The sequence below is a fragment of the Falco punctatus genome, assembly GCF_963210335.1.
Source record: "Falco punctatus genome assembly, chromosome: 2".
Classification (NCBI taxonomy): Eukaryota; Metazoa; Chordata; class Aves; order Falconiformes; family Falconidae; genus Falco; species Falco punctatus.
Window position 1 is genome coordinate 22498352 of NC_137581.1, and position 21845 is coordinate 22520196.

The following is a 21845-nucleotide window of genomic DNA, read 5'->3' on the forward strand; positions in this document are numbered from 1 at the left end:
CGTTATATTCTAAAGTGAGGTAAACTGAGTGAATTCGCAAGTCTTTCTTATCAGCTGCTATAGGCAGGTGTTCCATAAAATTATGCAGCTGCCTGCGTCAGTACTTAACTTTCTAACTTCATCTTCTTTGAGAACAAACATACTGATTGTTACCTTCAGACTAGACTTGTGACATATTTGTAGTCCAAAGCTCTCAAAATTAAGCTCATGTTGCTGTACAAAAATCTGAAAGTGACTAACTGTCACCAGTGGTGAGTAGCTGAGAAAACTCACTCAGTTCTGCCTGTTAAAACCAGTGGCATAGGATTTTCATATCGTACCTAGGCAATCTGAGGTAAAAACCTTTTCCATGCAAGATCTTATATAGCACGGCCAGTGACTTCATCTTCAAGTAAAGTGCTTTTCCCCCTCCCTTGGCTCCTCACCTATTTTTCTCACCATTCTCCAGCCTGCTGGCTTGATACCAGGCACAGGTAAGAGCGAGTAGGTTGGGCTTTGCTGTACATCTTGGATGTTCATAAAAAGTCTCCCTCTGAATGAGCTAGCCTTTTTTATGAGCTGAGTGTGCTCATTGGTCATTGTGACCAAACCAGCCTGAAATGTCTCATCCACTCTTGAGTCTTGCAAGTTTAAAAAGCGTTTTCAGTAGAACAACAAAAGTAGACACAAAATAACCACATGAGAATAGCTTGAAACACTCGCTACAGTGTATTCCCTTCTCTCTGGGGTATCCTAACAGGGTGATAGCTGTTTGAATGTATTTAGCGTTTTTGTTCAGCGTGTTTGTTTTTATACCAAAAAACAGTAGTAACATTAAAATGCAAGATCAAGGAATGGTGTCCTTTGCCAGGCCGGCACCACCCTTCCATCCTTGGTCATATCTGTTAGTACTGAACAAGAGGACCAGAAGGGGAGACGGAATGCACGGACCCCTGAACATGGTGCTCAACTGCTACCTCATCCACTCATTCTGCTTTGGATCTCTACTCACCTTCCCGTGACAAAACTGATAGCAAGAGAGCGAGCTTTGTGCAGTTTGGATGGTGTCAGTTGGTGTCACGCAAGCTAGTAGTGTAGATGTAGCTACATTCTTTTGTACCTCCCATAGTATGGATTATGAGGGATGCACTGTGAAGTTCATAGTTAATTAGCTTTAACAGAATCTTCTCAGTTTTCTGCTAAGTGCTGTCTGTCAGAACAATTCACTGAAAATCGGATCCCACTTAAAAATCCTAGTCTTTGGAAAGTAACATCTTAAAACACTGTTTCAGGTGCTGGCAAAAGCAGAAGCTGCCTTAGGTTTCCACTGGTGGTGTTTGAGGCCAGGCTGAGCTGCAGATGAATGCCTCGGGCACCTCCACCAGTGCTGAACGAGTTCAATGAATCTCTTGGTACCAGTTCTTCCAGACGTACTGGATATTACTCTTCCACAAGCTGTCTCTCAGCCCTTTTACTGTCTGCCTCAGAACAGATAAGAGCTGTTTACACCTACTATTGTAAAATATGTCAGAACTAATAATTACAGGACTAGTAAATCCAGAGATTGTTTTCATTGTCAAAAATGAAATTTTGTTCCCAACCTGAATCAACTAGATTTTTTCCTTCTTTACTGGCGTTCATGCACATGATTCCTTTTCACATGCAAAACTGATGCACTAATATGAGACAACTTTGGCTCCTTCCTGCTTTTGCAGCTTATGGGTTTTCCCACTTTCACTTTCCGAATTTTTTCCCCTACTTGTTTATGCTTTAGAAAATGGATTCACAGCTGCTGCTTCTGGTTGAGTGGTGCTTCATCTTCTGTTTAGTTACTTTGGTCCATGGGAACTGCAGCGATTGTCCCATTTGTTGCTGATAGTTAACTGCGTCATTATATCATTCAGCCAGGTGATCTTTAATTGAACTGCTTTCAAAATAGAAAATATTTGTAATAATAAGTGGAAGATTCACTTCTGTGCTGGCACCTGAACAAGGGGGTAAAAGAGGAGTTTTGATCCTCTGTGTGATAATGGTTGTACAAACCTTAAACTTTGCTTGTGGTTTTTGTTGCTGATTAAGACCAGATTTGCACACGTCTTGTCAGTACGTGATGGACAGCTTTATAACCTAACTGCCAGAAATTATGCCAGAGTTTTGCAGTGTTTTTTTGGTTGTGGTGTTTTTCAGCATGCTGGCAATTCTTTCTCATAGTTTGTCTTCCCCTTTTCTGGTTCCTGGGATTGCGTTTTGAGCTGTTTGAGAGAACAAGAATTGTTCTGTTTAAACCGATACTCTACAAAAACTGTATGCAGGGTCAGGGAGCTGAAATAACTTATTGTGAGTCCTTGTTGATGATGTGAAAAACACAACTGGACTGATGGTGGTATACATATTTATTATGTTCTTAACAACGTTATTAAAAAGCTGAGGAGGGAAAATGTACTTTCCTAACTGTAGCTGTCTGCAGCATGGAGGTCTGCATTGTGGTTGTGTGTGCTCACTTAATAGCGAGTATAGTTATATACTAAATAACAAGCACTAATGGATATGGAATCACTTGGTTTTTAATTGCTAAGAATTTTAATTTAGATGGCTGTTACATTGGTTACTGTTAAAGTGTAGTTGAAGAAACTGGGCTAACTATGTGCATGTTCTATCTTCCTGTGGGAAGTTCCACAGAAGACGGTTAGAGAGAGGAGGACTTGGGGGTCCTGGTGGATGAAGAGCTGGACATGAGCCAGCAATGTGCACTCACAGCCCAAGTGGCTAACCATACCCAGGGGCTGCTTCAAAAGCAGCGGGGCCAGCAGGTCGAGGGGGGTGATTCTGCCCCTCTACTCTGTTCTGGTGAGACCCCACCTGGAGTATTGCATTGAACTCTGGAGCCCCCCGCACAAGAAGGACATGGACCTGTTGGAGTGGCTCCAGAGCAGGGCCACAAAGATGCTCAGAGGGCTGGAGCACCTCTCCTGTGAAGACAGGCTGAGAGAGTTGGGATGGTGCAGCCTGGAGAAGAGAAGGCTCCAGGGACACCTTAGAGCAGCCTTCCAGCACCTAAAGGAGCCTACAGGAAAGCTGGGGACAAACCTTTTAGTAGGGCTTGTAGTGACAGGACAAGGGGTAACAGTTTTAAACTGAAAGAGGGTATATTTTGACTAGATACAAGGAAAATTTTTACAGTGAGGGTGGTGAAACTTTGGAACAGGTTGCCCAGAGAGGCGGTAGATGCCCCATCCCTGGGAACATTCAAGGTCAGGTTGGACGGGGCTCTGAGCAGCCTGGTCTAGTGGAAGATGGCCCTGCTCATTGCAGGGTGGTTGTACTGGGTGACCTTTAAATGTCCCTTCCAACCCAAACTATTTTATGATTCTATGATTAAAGCTTCTGGTATGTCATGCAAACTCTTTGAATGTTGTTGTTAGAACATTTGTGACTGGAACTGAGTCTTCTGGGCTTTGTGAGTGAAAATAGGTGTTCTTCGATGGGCAATGAAGTTACTGTTTTAACAAGAGAGAAGAATGTGGTTACGCCATTTATTGTTAGGGTTTTGAGTTCAGGCACATTTATACGAGATAGTCTTTGAGAAGTAATGCAGAGCTTTTTATCTTTTATTTTTGCAGCTTCAGAAATTGCTCACGATGGATCCAATTAAGAGAATTACCTCAGAACAGGCTATGCAGGATCCCTATTTCTTAGAAGATCCTCTTCCCACATCCGAGTAAGTGATCGGTTTATTAACCTGTCAGTGCATCCAGAGATGTTTTAGGAGTGTGAGCTTTCTCTCTGCTATAAATATGTTTCTGAATATTGAGCTAAATACTTACTGTCTAACAACCAAGGAAAGCTGTAACTGCTAAAATGCCATTTGTGGTTTTTAAAATTAAGTAGCATTCTTATTAATCTCTTGCTCTATGGAACTTTGATCCTATTAGTTGCAGCACTAATCTTGTTATTCACTGACAGGTTGATTATGCATGCTACAGATCTTTGTAGACAACTGCTAAGTGCCCGCAGGTCCACTTCTCTGCTCCAGAATGCCAGATGACACTCTAATTAGTTTACATTTTTCTGTCTTAGCCTTTGTTGTAAATTCAGTGGGTGGGGGAAGTCGACTCTGTCTCTGTGCTGTCATCCTTAACAACTTAAATCCATTTTCTGTAGACACTTCTCTTTTTTGTTTGTGTAGGGAGATTTACAGAAGGAAGAAAATGTAGGGACAATGAATGATTTCATTAAAAATTAAGCCCCCCTCCCAAAAGACTAGCCAGAGAGCATGATTGTACACCTTTTAAGGAAAGCTGTTGTTACATCCTGTGTATGATTCTCTACCGTTATCTAGGGAGGCATTTATAAAATATGGTATGTATATTTATAAGCAATTAATTAAAAATGAAATTATTCCACTAAAACCTACTGGATTATTTATAACAGCTCTTGACTTGTCTCTGTGATTTAATGTTGTCACGTGAATGATTTGGTTTTGTAGAAACTGCTTTTAGGACAGTTTTTGGATTTTTTTTCTCAACTTCAGGTTGGCATTTTAGTGTGAATACGCAATGAGTAATGCTAACAGGTGTACAGAGACTTTATTATAAATACATTCTACTGATTCAGAGCAGGTAAATATTAACTTGCACTAGCAGTAGCAAATTCACGTGGACCATGAGATACGAACTGACAGATTAAAATCTAGTTATTTTTAGACTTTTGTTCCATACAGTTTTATTAATAGTGGAAGTTTCCAAGAGTATTTTTAGTTAGACCAGAGTTTGTGAATTACACGATAGCTGGATTAAGATAGCTCTTTGTGCCCTTGCAGATAACTAACAGGTGGTGTACCTTTCCAGCCACCAATTTGGTCACCAGATACCAGAAACTGTGAAAATTAGAATTTTAAAGGAGTGTATAAGAGGCAAATGAAGATTAAAAATAAATGTGAATATGTTTACTAAGTTTAGAATATGATGGAACTAAGACAGGAAAAACTTCTCCACTAGTTACAGGTATTAGTCCATGGCTCAGGCAACTTGAAACTAGCATGGGTGAAGTATGAAACTTACAGGTCTAACCATTCTGTTCTAATACAGTGATAAATAGACTTTTTTGGGGGGCAGTGTTTTTGCAGGTTGTCAAATCCCTTACCCAAAACGAGAATTTTTAACAGAAGAAGAACCAGATGATAAAGGAGACAAAGTAAGTACTGGAAGAACAGTATCATCATGCTTCACGGGCTTTCACACTATTTCCTGTTTTCATGTTATTTCACGTACTGCTTTTGAGTTGAAATTTTTCTTTGTGTTTAAACAATTGAGAAGAACCAGCAGCAGCAGCAGGGCAATAACCATACTAATGGAACTGGTCATCCAGGGAACCAAGACAACAGTCACACACAGGGACCCCCACTGAAAAAAGTGAGAGTTGTTCCTCCTACCACTACCTCAGGTGGACTTATTATGACCTCAGACTATCAGGTATTTGCTTTATTTCATATATTGTGTATTTTGGTTCTCATGTTTATAGCAGTGTTTCCTTAAGTTAAAAAATGTGATTTTATAAATGTCACTGTATTTTCTAGCATCTTTCAGATTTTTTTAAGGTGGATCTAGTTGATGTTTTGTCTGTAGATTGATATGCTGATGCTCTTCAGATTAGCAATAAGGACATCAGGATCAGAGATCATGGCAATTACTAATTTATTACCTTCATATTAGGAAATGTTGATAGTGGACCAGGACCCTGTTATGCTGTGCTCTGTATCTCCGGAAAATACCATTCCTTGTTTGAACAAGCCTGTAATAGTAGAGGAGTCAAAGGATATTGTGGTAAACAAGCTGTGAAATAAGAGTCTGAACAAGAGCTGTAGTTGGGCAAATGAATGGAAAAGCAGTATTTTTGATGACTAACAGGAAGACTTGACATGAGGCTGTCAATCTCTATTTTGAAGACCAAGGGAGATTCCAGGCGGAGTAAGCCCAGTATTGTGGATCTGAAGAGACAAGTGAGGTGGTGGTGACTGAGTGAGGAAGACGAGGAGGCATGTAAGAAAAACTCTTAAGGAAAACTTAAAAACTGTGTTCTAGTGTTCCTGCATTTGAGCTTGTGGTCAGACATTAGGAAATCAGAAGAGTCTGGAGCAGAAAGATATCAGAGTCGTCCCAGGGAATGATACCAGAATTCGTGAGTTTGGATGAGGTTACTGCTGGAGACTGGGGAGAGTTAAGGACAGAACCTGCAGTTAATGCAAGCTAAGAAGTTACAGAAGAGGAGGAGGGAAGATTTCAAGTGATATGCATGAGAGCCGTTAGAGAGGTGGCAGATTTTGGAAGCCTAGGGAATAGAAGATTTAAGAAGGAGGCATGCTGGTGGAAATGTTACCCTGCAGGAACTGTTCATTTACAATGCGTAGTACAGAAGGCCAATTGGAAGACAGTCTTGGGTGAAATCAAAAGATGGGGAAGTCAGATGTTACTGGCAGTGTTTTCGGTTAGTTTGAAGATTAATATCTAAATCTGAGAGCCTAATATTGGAAACCCACTTAGTTATGCTTATATTCTGTAGCAAAACGTAGGGAGAGTTGAAGAACAGTGTCATTGCAACTACTGCTGTCAGCTTACTTTTCACAGTTTGATATTGTTTCTCCATAAACACCAATAGGCTTTGAAATCTTGCATTTCAGAGTTTGTTTCTGAGAGTACCTCAAAGACTGCCTGGGGGCATTACCTTCATTTTTATATAAATCTGTGTACTTCCAGCACGGGACTTCCATCCCTTCCAGTTTGGCAAGCTGCAGTAGACTGCTGTTTTGGCCTTTTAGCTGGCGCGCTCTACTCCTTCTGTGTGTGTATTTTTAAGGTGGCAAATGCAGCTGTAACTCTCTTAATCTTCCCCTCGTGTTGAGTCGCATATCTAAGGACACTGATGCAGAGGCTGCATGTACTTGTCAGGGAGCCCCATTTACATGCCCTATTTACATGGCCTTCCCCTCATTTTGCTGCTGCAGCTTGGCATTTTGAGCAAACTTCAGCTTCCACTTCTGTGAGCAAGGGCTGAGGTTTGCTAGTTGAGAAGTCAGAAGGCTTGCGTTGCCTCAGCAGGAGTCGATGTTCGTTTGTTTTCTGCTCGTGCTCATCACAACTTTTGTGTTCTCAGATTTCCATCCCAGGCTTATAGCTGGGGGCAGTCCTTGTCAACAAACAATTTCAGAATACTTTTGCATTGAGGCAGTGATAACTGCTGCTTTGCTATCCTAGGAGCTCTTACTGGTAACTTGACTGCTCCTGACTAATCTTTTTGCTGTCCCTCTGGGAAGCAAAACACCTGGTTTTCAACAACAACAAAAAAAACCAAACCCAAACCCAAAAAGCTTCCCCTGAGTCTTGCCAGAAGGCAGTGGGTAGATTTGTTCTGTTGGAGGTATCTGGAAAACATGGTAATCAAAAGGAGGAGACCTGAACTGGCTGGCACTAGAACAAAAGCAGTTACGAATTGCCTATTGGTGGTTTCAGGTCTCCCTGAAAAAAAAATCCTCACATTTTCTGCTTCTGATCCTGCAACTTGAGGAGGCAGCAAACAAATATTACAGTACAACCCTCTGTTTTAATCAAACACCTGTTCCTTTGTTCTTCATTTAATTTGCTCGAATTCCCCATATAAAGCTTGTGAAGAAGGATTGCCATCTCCTGGGCAAGGCACACTAAGACAGTTTCTCCATCCCCTCAAATCAAATTACTCTCTGCAGAGCAAGCTGACCTGGTATCGCTTTCTGCCATGCATAAAAGTAGTAGACACGTGACATGCGGACTTCCTTGCCTTTTCATTTAAATCTGCAACATGACGCTTCCAAATGCAATGTGATTAAACAGGCTGGAGCAATTCCACTACTCTGAGCTTTTCCTTGTAATAACCCTCTGGGTGCTTAATGGTATTTAGAAAGGATTGGATATTTACATTTGTTCTTAAACAAAAGCCATTTGTTGCAGTGCGTGTCATGAAAGAATTAGGATTTTAATTGCTTCCATCTTAAGATCTGTTTTAGAAGTCAGAATGCAGAAAGTGTTTACAGCTGATGTGAATCGTTAGTTTTTTAAATGATTCAAGTTGTGATATTTTCTTACATGCAGGAGCCATGCTTGGGCAAAAAGAATATTCAGAGATTTTCAGTCTCTGAATCACATCCTATATTTGTTACATGGAGAAGGGTGACCCAGAGCTGTGATGCTTCTGTTGTCGAGTGACTTTACTCTGTCTCTCAAGACTGAAGGCAAATATCACAAAAGTTCGCTCACTGTGTTAATGGTGTGGTTCAGCAGCGCTGGTTTGTTCTTGCTGGCATTAAGTGCCAGTCCAGCTATTTCTTCCCCTTTACACTGTACGCCCCTAGAGAATTAGCTTAGTCCTGCGAGCATATATTAACAAGTAGTTTGCCTTTTCATTTCTGCCATCATCTCAGCATCCTGATCGTAGCTGCTGTTCTGAATGCTGAACAGTAGGAAAAAAAGGGGTTGTTATGTATTATTATTTTATATTTCAACTTATTAAAATCGCTTTACATATTTTGTATTTTACTTTTTCAGTACATTGGTTCACCATAGTTTTGTGTATTCAGGTCTCAGTAGCAGTACCCTAGTCCTGGAATATTCACCTTAGAGAAGTTTTCAGACCTTTACTAGAAGCAGCTTTCTCTAAAAATCCTAGTACATCTTGCAATATCGTGAATTCAGAAGTTATGCAGCAGTTTCTAAACACTTCAGAATTTGTGCATTTGTAAACCTTAACATAAATGTAAAACAGCACAGTAATGTGCTGAAATTACGTTAATGTAATGAAATGTTAAATGTATGAAGTGGTCATATGCTTAGACTGACAATCTCATATGAGTCCTTTCTTCCCTTTTTAATGCATGATGTGTAAATAATGAATTTTTAGGTTAAAATTGAAGCAGGCAGTTGCTGGTTTGTTCAGAGCTTTTTGCAATGATGAATGCTCCACTCATAGATAATTGTAGAAATACTGGTTGAAAGGGGCCTCGAGAGACCATCTAGCCCAGTCTCCCACTGGAAGCAGGACTGCTAAATCAGGTCAGCCATGGCTTTGTTTAACTGAGTCTGAAAAACCTCCATAGAAGGAGACTTCACAGCCTCTCTGGGCAAGTTCTTCTAGTGCTATACTGGTCTCCTAGTGATTTCCACTCCCCTCCAATGTCCCAAGCCACAGTCTATGGCCATTTCCCCCTGAAATATCTGGTTCCGCTGAGAAGTGTGTGGCTTCGTCTTTAACTTTCCTTCAGGTATTGGTAAGGCTGCTGCTAGGTGATACCTTAGCCTAAATAATCACAGCGTGCTCAGCCTTTACTCCTAGGTCACACAAAAGGGTGGCAAGCATCCTTTGTGTAGGAAATGTCCAGAGTAACGCAGGGTGGCTCAGCAGCAGTAAAATGCACCATTTGGACCTCCACTCCAACACACCTTCTCGGAAGGAGAAGGGAGCAAGTGGAGAGAAGAGCACTGCTGTGAGCAGTGGCAGCCTTGTGTAACATGCAGGTGTGCCGTAGCCATCTGGAGGGCTGGCCGGAGGTTTGGCTTGGCGTGTAGCTTCACAGAGGGTAATGAAGATGGGTAACTGAAGGGTGGTAACTGTCACTTTCTAACTTGATGTTCATACCTGCACCTGCTGTAATCAGAGTAAGTGAAAAGAAGCCTGGAAGTGCAGCTGCTTTGAGACTCAGTGTGCTGGGTACCGCTTGAAGAAAGAAACGGGTAGGCAAAACTGCCTTGCGATGTACCTGTTACAAAGGGTTATGTTTCCTCTGCTTTTACCCCTCTGCAGCGTTCCAACCCCCATGCTGCCTACCCCAACCCCGGACCAAGCACATCACAGCCACAGAGCAGCATGGGATATTCAACTACCTCCCAGCAGCCACCACAGTACTCGCATCAGACACATCGGTACTGAGCTGCATCCCAATAACGTCAATGCACTGTTGCTAATGCTGCAGGACCGGCCGCACAGCTGCCTGCCTGGAACCCAGCTCGGGCCACGAGAATGTACTGTACAACCACACCTCCAACCTGTCCGATCGCCACGATCCACCCCCTTCCACAGAGCGGAGTAGTGGCTCCCAGATTGAACCTGGTTTTGGGGTTAGACTTGAAAAGGAAGTGCTAGCACAGTTTGTGTTGTGGATATGCTACTTCAGTAGTTTACTTGACATGATTCAGACTGACCGATGCATTTTTTTCAGTGACAGTCTGTAGCAGTTGAAGCTGTGAAATGTGCTAGGGGCAAGCATTGTTGTTGTCGTATGTGGTGAATTCTCTTGATGTAACAACTTTATCTGACCAATAGTACACGACATCTTTGAACTGGTACTTGAAGCATACAGTATATGTTACCATGGCAAAAAAAGCAAACTAACCGTGACTCTGAGACAACTTTGATAGACGTTTATTTTTAGTGACTTTTGTGGGTTGGCTCATTTTCCACCTAGATCAATGTTTTATGACTGAATGATTGCTATGATGAGATTTTTTTAAAACCATGAGAACGTTTGCATTTTTTTCCCAGCAATTACAAATGTCCCAAAGATTAATTTCCACCATAGGTTTTTGTTTTTAAATCTATGACTTGACTGGTATTAAAGCTGCTATTTGATAGTAAAATAAGTATGTTGTCATTGATATAAACATGTTTGGTTCAGCAAACAAACTAAAATGATTGTCATAGACAGTGTTTTATTTTTTTTTCCTGTTGGTGTTAATGATTTGTGAGCATGCTTTGGGATTAAAAAAGCATGAATGATATTTCCTAAAAAGGTGCGGCATCCATTCAGATATTTTGTCATGATTTTTGAGAACCAGCTTGGTGTAGTGGATTTTAAATTTTGTTCAGTTAATTTTTTTTTTTAAATGTTCGCACATTGTTTAGGGGTGCCATTCCTACAGCAGAGGATCAAGGTGTTAGGAGAGCCTTAGAATTGATGAGGAAAAACTTACATACAATGTACTGTATCAAACTATTTTACATGAATGACACAAGTATTCTGAATAAAAAAAATCAAACATTGTTAAAACAAGGTGTTATGTAATAAATTTATTTTTCATAAATCTGCATATGACCTTTGCCTGTGTTCCTTTTTATCAGCAACAACAATCTGTATCAGGTTGTGTCCTGAGAAATCTTATCTGACAGGAATCTTTCTTGCAAGGGGCCAGGCTTCCATTAACTGCTGAGAAGGATTTTTTTTTTTTTAAATAACAGAAAAAAATACAGTGCCTTCATAAAATGTCATTACCTCTGTTGTGTACATGTAGTTGATCAGCTGGAGGTACCCTGAATGTGGACTAACTACATTTCATAGATCAGACAGCTCCTTTTCATCTATAAAAACCTAGAGGCATTCCTGTCTGAGGAGTTCTGAGGTTTCATAACTCCTCCTTATCTTGGGATCTAATGCCACACTGTGATTTTATGACATAAACATATGCAGATTTTTTTTCTGCAAGTGCTTCATGTAGTGTGAATATCAACTAGTATGATCCATTCAAATGCACTGAGCTGCTGCCGGGGCAAAAGAAAAACCAAATCAGTAGCCAGCCCAAAATGCAAAAGTGAAGATAAAATTATTTGAGTGAGGTAGAGGTTTAAGAATTCAGGAGACTTAAAGCTAAAGGAAAAAAAAAATATCTTGAGTGCAAAGTTTATGCTTCTTTAGTAATAATGTGTGATACCCTCTTCATTTTGATGTAAGTGTTGTTAAAATCTGGCTTTCCTCAGTTTCTGGAACACAAATATATAGGTGGGAGTGCCTTAAACTTGTGTTTTCCAAGTGAAAGCCTTTTTTTGTCCTTTCGTTCATTTTATATACAGGTTTTGAACTTGCCTGTTTAGTATCCAGACTTTTCCCAGGTACAGAAATGGTGACAGGAGTAACTTTTCTTGTGTTAAAGTACTTTTGGCCTAGAAATTTTGCTTTCTTATTGAAGCATAGTTATGTTAATGCGTAATAGTTAATCTTATTAATGCAAACCTTCTTTGGTACCAGTATATTGTGATGTGTCTGATGCTTTGTTTAAAAGTAGCAGGCAGGATTTCATTTGTTTTTGCAAAGGGAAATGTGTCCAGCTGACAAAAAGGACTCTTGCTGTTAGTTTACGCATGAATTTAATTTTCCTATTAAGAAGGTATTTGAGATGGTGTAGCTTATCAACTAATTATAATAAAACTGAATTATACTCTGCATTTAGTTTTAAAAAGCCTGCTACTCTCAGTAATTTCATTCATTCTCACTCCATTTTTAGTAGATATATTGCAGATTACCTCAACAAACCGAGACCCTGCAGGGAAGTCAAATCTTAATATTTGACTTGCTCTGATGTCTGAGTCAGGTGGTCATTTGGGAGGAGGAATTCAAGGTTTTTTCTTTAGAATTGTGGAAAGGTTTTTCAGTGCTTGGTATAACCGCTGGTACCTTCAAGACGGTATGTATCTATTGCAGGTAGGGTTAATCTTGTCATATGATTATTATAAATCATCTGCATGAAATTTTTTTTAATACTGTTTTTTTTAGGATTGTTAGGATTGTTAAAAACCAGCATTTTTTAGGAATGCTATGGCAAGGCTCTAAATTACTTTTCTGGACTGTTTAAAAAAAAAAAAAAAAAAATTAATCCTGTCCCTGTTCTGCTCTAAGGGCCTTTTTACATGGGGGTTACAGAAAGGAGGGAAGAATAAAGCACCTTTGAGAACGTTTAATAGAAGAATTGCAAATTCTAGTAAGGAGGGGTGGCAGCCTGGCACACAGCAGCCAGCCGGTGAGCCGTGCCTCTCTCCTCACCTCGCTCGGCTTTTCTTACTAAATTCAAGAACTTCAAAGCTTTTCATTTTTCACCAACAATTATCTGGACCAATCTCAGTGTATTTCAAATAGCTGGAGTCTGAGAGCCTGTCTTTGTTGCTCTGATTAAAGAACAAATTGTTTTTCTAGGGTAGGCTTATGCTGAAAAAGGGCTTGAGGCTTAGCTTGATGGTGAGGATAAACACGCTGTTGCACTTTCACCTTGGCGCTCCCAGCAAGCATAGCTCATGGCAGCTCTGAATTTATTATATCTGATAAGGACCCACCTCCTTGAAAAAGAAATAACTTTTGCCATTATCCTTTCTGGAGAGGGTTTCAGTGTTGGTGCTGGGAGGAGCAGTCTGAGGGAGGGAAGTAGGAGACGGGTTCTGTCCTGTACTTCCCTGTGTGCGTGTACACGCTGGGAAGGTACTCGGTGAAGGCACTGCATTGCCCATGGCAGTGCCCCAGCGATGCCCAGCTGAGGGTGAGGCTGCTTATTAGGTTTTCTTTTGGTTTCCTTTTTCCTTCATTATGAAGCCGCCACTAGGCAGAGTCTCTTCTGGGTCTGGAGGGGTTCATCTGTTGGTGGCAAACTGCTAGGGCAGCTGGCGCAAGAGGAGCGAGCAAACACACATCTCCCAATTCCTTTTTATTTTCTGTGTGCAATGCTTAATTTTCATAGGGTTTATGTTTTCATGCTTTGCTTTATTATGGGAGATACTTAATGGAGGTGGGGTGGGTATGTGCCATTGCCTGTTCAAACGTTACCGCAGTCCTCGGTGTCCCGGTTGTGCTAGATGGGCTCCTCCAAAAGAAAAGAGCAAGTTCCTCAGTGTTTCTTGGCAGAGGGCCATCAGCCAAGTCCCAGGTGTCTCGTTTCCATAGTAGCTTTGCACAAAGCTTTCTCCACAACATGGAGCAACACATTTCTGTGAGGCTGATCACTAGAATGCTATAATTTCTGATCGTTAGAATGTTATTTTACAGGCAGTAGTGTCAACTTGACTCTGTGGCTGATTGAAACAAGAAGATGGTAAAGCATGAGCTTGAGTGAAGCCTGCAGGAGATGGCCGTGTCCTCTGAGATGGCCTTAAGCTGTGTTTAAAAAGGATCTTGGAAGACGTTCCGATCATTTTCACCTTGTGTGTCTCTTGCCAATTCAGACCCCAGCAGAGCTGGCAGTGAGGGTTGGGATCAGTTGCAAGTGAAGGTTTTATGTGAAGAAATTACTTGTGCTGTTCCCTGGAGTCCATCGATTTCTTTCTAAAATTGCTCTCTGAACAACAAGCAGCTCCTTTGGTATCTCCCCCAAGCCCATCCTGGCTTCACTAAAAGGCGAGCAGTGAGGGATCTCTGTCTGCCTTTCATGTATCGTGGCTGTTGATGATTTTATGGACACAATCAGGCAGTGGACCCACCAAGGGGGATAACGGAGGTGGGATGGAGCCTGCAGGATCTCATATTGGTTCTTGTGTATCAGAAAGGAAAGACTTAGATTATTTCTTGGGGCCAGTGGTGGAGCTGCAGACCTGCCATTTGGACTAAACGATGCTGCCATTGTAAGTCGAGTTCATTTTCAGCAGAAGCGGTGCTCCCTGCAAGCTGTTTTAGTTACACCCCTGAATAGAGCAGCCCTTTTCTGTTGGGTAGCGCAGCCATCTCAGCATCTTCTTCTAGGCTGAGTGGTGACAGTACTTCAGGATGCCAGTTCTGAGACAGTTTAATAGCTAGTGCCCCTTGAGACCAAGGTAGATGAGCTTAATTCAGTGTAATTTGCTTGTCACAGCTATGCATAAAGAACACTTTGAGAAATAATATGTCAGACATCTGAATGACAGGATGTACAAACTGTGCTCTAGAAGTAGGAGAGGTAGAGAAAAAGGTGCTTACCCTTTGAAAGCAAGACAGAAACAAAGCTGCCTCTTCCACTAGGACTCTTGCAGTAAATTCCTCTGCTCAAGGATTTTAAGCAGACTTTGTCTTGGCAGTTGGCTTCAGCGATGGCAGAAGGGAGCTATCCCCAGAGGAATGTTTTTAGTTAAAGGGATCCTGTGCTGTAGAGCTTGACACTAGGACCGATGTTAATGGAACCTGGCGTGATGCACACCAGCTCCAACCCAGGATGGGAATCCGGACAAGCTCCATCACTGCTCTGAAAGCTCCCACATCACAAGATACAGAAAACTGCTTTTCAGCCTGCTAGGATTAGAGTGTCTTTCCTTGGCCGTCACACCAAGTTGAACTATCCCTTTGCATTTCTGGTCCTACTTGGGTGGTCTGGGTGCTCCACCTGAGCCAGGGGAGATGGAGAAAGAGCTAGTGCAGGAATGCTTGTTATTTAAGCAGCACAGCATATCTTAGCCCATAACCCTATGCCCACAGAAACACCAAGGATAGCCTTTACAGCATTTGCTTTTGGGAAATATTTCCATTTCTTCAGTGTGGAATGTGGGAAGGCTGCCATGTGCTTGGAACAAGCCTCTGTTTAACATTCGTGGGAGCTCTGGATTTGTACAATGCTTCACTCGCTGTGTTTGAAGGGCAGCAGCCTCTCTGATCCCCCACCAGCCACATAAGAAATGCCACCAGCTGCCTGAGGAAGGCAGGGAGCTGAAGTAGGGATTTGTCTAGGGAGAATTCTACAGCATTCTACAGGAGTGCTGAGGTCAGAGTGGAAAAGCCCTGAGCAGATGCTTATGGAAGGCCCTGTTACACCTTTCCCATAAGGCACTGTATGAGAAGGCAAAGAGGTATTGTCTTACCCTGTGACACGTAAATAGCATTCCCGTCTTCGATGGGAGCTCATTCCTGCTTCAAGTTGCTGTGCCAAAATCTGACCGTATCCTACATTTGTGTTTCCAGTTTATGCAGGGTCGCCTTTAGTATCCACTGGCTGATCTTCCCACAAGATGTTGGCAGGGCGTGCATAGAGCTATTATTATTGATCAATTTTAAAAATTAAAATTATTCTGCTGTTTGTAGTGCTTCTCAAATACAGGTGGGGTCCTGTAAAGCTTTCTGCACCAGCCAAGCTCTGCCTCAGTGAGTTCTTCATGTTACCTGGCTAGGGATGACAACAGAATAAATTGACATGCTTCACATCCGTTTCAGCCGTGCGCTGCTGTAGATCAGAACATGGAGTTAGCCAGCAAGCTGTGGAGAAGGTTTCTTTGGGAATAAATTTTGCTTTTGGGTTCCAGGAATGGTTACTGTGGTGGTTGTGTACTTTGAGATGTGCTCACCTTGGTGCAGACAGCTCATGCACAGCTTGGGCGCTCCTGATGTTCTCTGTGCAAAGGCTTCAGGCTTTACCCTCGCTCTATCCCATCTTACTTTCAGAAGATGAGGAAAAGGTGAGAGGAGGATGATATCCCAGCCCAGGAACTTGGAAATCCCTGTATAAGCTCCTAATATATGTCCTACTGCTACTGCCACCAGCCGTGCAGGTATGTGAGATATCTCTGCAATTTATTTGCATGCTGGACAAAACCAGCTGGTTTGAAAATCTCCCCAGTCACCTTGGAGGCTTTGCTGGGAGGCCGTGCTGGGAGAGCCCTGCAGGGACTTGTGATGCCTAGCATCCCGTGCCTCCTGGTGATGGGCAGTCAGCACCTGGGGCTGAGGAGCAGCTGCTTGATCAGGTCTCATCCAACCCTTGCTCCATGGGTGAAGAGGTGAGGCTGTCGTTTGCAATCACCCTTCTCCAGCTCCGCGCTGTGCCCTTGCCTGTCAAATTCTGATGAGCGCAGCACCCCAAATGCATGCCCAGTGAGGTGCAGTCACTGGGGAAACTGGTGCCACAGGCAGCCAGCCCCCTGCTCTGGCAGGCTGCCAGCCGGGGGGTGTTTACACGGGATGGGTGATTTTAGTTAAAATATTTTGGAGTGGGAGATGGCTCTGAGAGTGATGTTAGCTTCCACCAGGAGAGAAGACAGGGAAAATGGATCAACAGGAACACAAGCACGCACGTTTTTCTGTTGTATTTGCCTATTTGGATTTTTTTTTTAACAGACTTTTTAAAAGTGTGAAATCCAATCCGCTTGGAACAAGGAGAAACGGTGTCGCAGAGGTTTGTGTTTTAAAGAAGTAACCCACGCTGCACCACGTGATGTCTGTAAGCCGGCAACGTGAACATGCTCCGAAGGAAGGGGAAAATCCAGGCTGGAATTTGGGTTTGGAAGGCAAAGTGGGTATAACATGTCACAAACCTGCAGTTTGAACAAAAAAGCCGTGAAAGGGGAGCTCCCACCCTGGTTTGTTTCCGGCACGTTGTACATGTGTGCCTGCTGCACTTGTCCCAGGGGTGCTGCTCATGGGGTTCAGTGCATCTGAGGGGTGCCCTGCTGGGCGCGGGGGCGGGCAGAAGGGGTGGCACAGCTTTTGTTTCCACCGCAGTCTGTTGTGGAACATTGCAAAATGGGGCAGAAAAGCCCCTTTCGTGGACAGAGGACGCTAGATAGGATATATAGATGCCATCACTGTTACGGAATTTAGAGTTTATTCCTTAATTAAAGGCTTTCTCAGAGAAGAAATTTAAACATCCACACTGAAAACCATTTTCACTGGCTGGAAACCTAATGAAATGATTGTAAAAATTACCTTCCTTGAGAGAGGCAACTTACTTAAATAGTAGTATTTAAATAGGGTAGTTTTTGCTCCTTCAGGTTACAAATACACCTTTGTCGATCCTTAACAATCCTTGTGTAATCCTTAGCATTGCCAGAATTTAAAATATTGATTATGCTAGTTATTTATAAAATGTTAATTAATATCCAACAGCTATTCAGAATAAAATCCTGTGTGGAAGGAGCAAGGATCCAACAACCTTCCGGTGAATGTGCTTGTTACTGAAAGGTTACTAATCATCCTGGAGGTGTATCAGGGCAGATCACTGTATATATGTATCCCTTTCCCCGCCCTTATTTGTGTTTCAGTGAATCTTTTTATCTGGAAATAAAACTTTGGGTCTACTGAAAAAAATAGAAAATAGGAACGTTTAGCAAAAGAGGATTTCTGCAGAGATTTGGGCCATTTTTCAGCAGGCTGAACAACAAGCTAGAAACATCACCCCTCTTCAATTGCAGGAGTGATGCCAGAGGCTACTGGTGGTTCCCCTCGAGTTCTGTACCTGGACAGAAATGCACAGAAGGGGAGGGAGGTAGCTTTGCATCACTTTCCCTTCAGAAGACCAACACCTGCAGGAGATATTCTGCACACCCCCAGCAAAGTGGCAGGAAGAGATTTTGTGCTGTCACCTCATGGACCTTAGGCTGAAGCTCAGCCAGTGACCTTACAGCATCAGTGGTTTGGAGGCAGCAGATGCAGTTTGGGATCAGGATCCTGCAAACTAACTGTTTGCAAACCTCCTCGGGCTTCCAACTCAGACAGGGTGATGCAAGAGAGAAAGAAGTCCACCTAAAACCCAAGACCTCTCACACGAGAAGGCAGGGAAGGAAATACATGGATATGATGTGGTCTGTGGAAATACCAAAGTGTTGCGGTTTAACCCCAGCCGGCAACTAAGTACCACACAGCCGCTCGCTCACCCCTTCCCCAGCCCAGCGGGATGGAGAGGAGAATCGGGGAAGAAAGTAAAACTCGAGGGTTGAGATAAGAACAATTTAATAAATGAAATAATAATAATAATCATAACAGCAGCAACAACAACAATTATAATGAAAAGGGAAGAGGAGAGGAATAAAATCGAAAGGGAAAGAAAAACCCAGCAAGTGATGCACAATAGAATTGCTCACCGATGCTGACAGCTGCTGGCCGATGCCTAGCCAGTCTGTGAGCAGCAATCCCCCAGCTGCCACCAGCTCCACCAGTTTATATACTCAGGATGACATTGAGTGGTATGGAATGTCCCTTCGGCCAGTTCAGGTCAGCTGCCCTGGCTGTGTCCCCTGCCAACACCTTGTGCCCCTCCAGCTCTCTCACTGGCAGGGGCTGAGAAACTGAAAAGTCCTTGACTTGGTATAAACATCACTTAACAACTAAACCCATCAGTGTGTTATCAACGTTATTCTCATACGATATCCAAAACATAGCATTGTACCATGTACTGAGAGGAAAATTAACTATCCTGGCCAAAACAGGACACAAAGGTGAGGCCATTGTAGAAGTTAAGAGTGCCAGCATGAAAAGTAACTGCAGAAGAAGTCAAACCAGTTGTCTGGAGATGCTCTGGGGGTGCATGAGTCCCAGGGTGCTGCAAGGTGGGCAAGGAGATGGCGTGGTTTGGGGCTGGGCAGCACCAGGACCTGCTGCTCCCCACCATGCCAGGGGCTGGGCACACAGCCGAGTCCCATTCGCACCCCCAAATGACATCAACGCTTCCCAGTGCTGCCCCCACCAATTCAAGCTCAAATATCTCACAAAGACAAACAACGCCTCTCTCACAGCTGGTGGTCTGTGGGGCAAAGCTGGTGCCCGGCGGGGCGCACTGGTAAGTGACCCCGGGGGGGGCATTGCCCACCCTGTGCCAGGGGCTGGAGGGCGGGCGGTGATGCAGCACGGCACCCTGCCACGGCCAGCACACATCGCCATTTCATACTGCACTGCAGGAAAGAGAATCTGATATGAGCAAACGTAGCTCGGACTCTATCCCAAGCTCTTACTGCTGAGCCTCACATGGAGGATGTTATTTCTAATAAATATTTTAGGCAGTAAAGGTTCCTTCAGAGAGGGCCGCTGCACTCCCATTGCGTGCCTTCTTGCTGCGAGAAGCCCACGGTAGCTACTTCGAGTGTTCAAACGCTTGATATATAGTATCTGTTCTATGGAAAAATGCCTCAGGGTGAAATGTGTTTAATAGAGGGAGGCTAATACGTGAGTGATTTATCTCATTTTGGTAAGTTCATGTCTGTAATTCAATAACCCCATGAGCTACACTTAACTGTATTCAATAAAGATGATCTAAAGGAGATGTTCGTGCAGGTGAAGGGTTCAAGAACTGGAGGAAAAGATGTTATAAATAAGTGGGCTTGAAGTAAACAGGGAGCTCAGGCAGAACCCTTCCCCAGGATAAATGTCTTCAGCATCATTAAACCAGCATAAATGGCTCTGTGAGCTGTGGAGGTTTCTTCCCCTGAAAGGAAAAAGCTGTGAGGGAGACTTTCATTAGGGAGAACACGTCACCTTATGCTCCAGCCGTGACCCAAATCCTGCAGCAATCCTTTGCGAGCTGTCATCTTGGGGAGCGTTCCTGGCGCAGCACGCCGGATCATCTTGAACTCAGGTGGTGTTAGGACGGGCGCAGGAAGGTAGGTTTACAAGCAGCCAGAGCAAAGCAGTGTGATAGCCCAGGGCTTTATCCTCCACCTGCTCTGGAAAACCTTTAGACACGTACCCGGGTGCACAAAGTGCTGCTTTACAGGCAACGCTGCGTACAAGCTGTATGACAGCATGGCAAGGAAATACGGTCTCTAAATAGCCATTCAGGGCTGTAATTGCCCAGTTTGAATGTACAACTAAAGTAAATAGCACTGGCAGCTGAGTCACCCGATTGCAGACCTGAAGCACTTCAAAGCTAGGTCTAAAAATAATCTTGCATGCTTCTAAGTTACCGGCAGTATGGAGAAGAAAAGGGCACTGAAATAAAAAGGCATCTGACAGCAACTGTGCCAGGGGCTTTGGGGTAAGGTGTGGGAGCTGCCCCCAGCGCGGCGCTAGTGGCCAGCATGGCTGGGGGGCAAGCCAGCACTGGCCGTTGGCTACGGGCAGCCGGAGGTGCCAGCCTGGGCCAGGTACGGGGCTCTCAGCCTCTGCACCAACAGTCAAGTGTGACAGCCTACCCCATAAAGCCGGAAAGCTTTATGGAATGACATTATTTTAAGCCCCCAGTGCCCTACTTCAGGCTGTGTGTGCGCCGGGCCACCGTGCTGCCTTGCTTTGCTGACACGGGGGCACGCAGCGGCTCAGAGCCGTTACTGTAACATGCGTCCCGGGTCATCTGCCCAGCACTCTGGGCTGGTTGCAGCAGCTACCCACCAGCTCGCCCAGCACCGGGGTTTGCAGTGCCACGCCATACCTGCAGGGAAGCCCCTCAGGGACGATTTTCCTCCCCGATGCTCATTGCAGTGCTGTGGAGAGCCACAGCGTGCCTGCAGCCGGGTCGCCGCACGATGCGCTGCTCACCCTCACCCGCAGTGAGAAGGGGCAGAGGTGGATGCAGGGGTGGTTGAAGGTATAGAGCTGTTGCGATACCAGGAAAAACGACAGGTTTTTCCAGCCCAGCTGAAAGAAGAGGTGATAGAGGAGGCCTGGGGACAGCAAATGGGCCATGACTGTTCACTGCCTCTTCCCAGCCAACACCCTGGAGGCGTGGAGCAAAAGCAGGAGACAGCAGCTTCAAAACAGAGAGGTGTTGTTACACAACGCAGCTCTGCCACAGGAGGCTGTCAGTGCTGGCCACAGCTTCGAAATGAGCAGGAACACATCACGAAAGGAAAATCATTTAAAGGCTGTTGCCTACAGAGACATTAACTCTGGCCCAGAAGGTCCCTTGGAGGCCCCAGAGGTGGGGAGGAGAGGTTGCTGCAATGAGCTCTACCGTGGTAAAGGTGCTGCAATGGGTTCACCCTGTCTTCACCCTCCTCCCGTGGCTTGTGCTGCTGGCAGGGACAAGCTGTGGCATTGGATGGACTTTCAGTCTGACCAAGAATGACTGCTCCTCTACAACGTGCAGTCTCACGCAGCTGGAGGCAGCTGTCCCTGGCCCACCATGTGAAGGTCACCCCGTGGCTGCAGCCTGGCAAACCCACGTGCAGAGAAACACGCTGTGCACATCCCCCGCCACGCCACAGCGCAGCAGCAGCTCGCCCCGCACAGCTGGAGCCTTTTGAAGTGAGATACGTTTGCCCATTCGTCACCCTGATGTCAGGTCAAAGCCCAGAATCTTCAAAAATTGAAAAATCAGCACTGGAGGAAAGTGAGTGAGAAGGGACACCGAGCTGGCAGTGTTAGAGGAGGGTTCAAGAGAGGTGAATGTGCCAGAGCCCTGGGGCATCTGCTGCTGCTGCTACCACAG

At 44.1% G+C, this 21845-nt stretch overlaps 1 protein-coding gene across 8 annotated transcripts in view; it reads left to right on the forward strand.

Annotated features, from left to right (window-relative positions):
• CDK8 (cyclin dependent kinase 8) overlaps positions 1–11087 on the forward strand; it is a 90897-nt gene extending 79810 nt beyond the window's left edge. For 7 of the 8 annotated variants that reach the window (XM_080376416.1, XM_080376414.1, XM_080376420.1 and 4 more), the window contains 4 exons: positions 3600–3697; positions 5094–5172; positions 5292–5450; positions 9805–11087. In XM_080376416.1, coding sequence (XP_080232542.1) covers positions 3600–3697; positions 5094–5172; positions 5292–5450; positions 9805–9930 — 462 coding nt within the window. In that variant the 3' untranslated portion in view covers positions 9931–11087. The remainder of the gene's footprint in view (positions 1–3599; positions 3698–5093; positions 5173–5291; positions 5451–9804) is intronic. The other variant, XM_080376415.1, reaches the window with a different exon arrangement.
• Positions 11088–21845: the final 10758 nt, after the last annotated feature.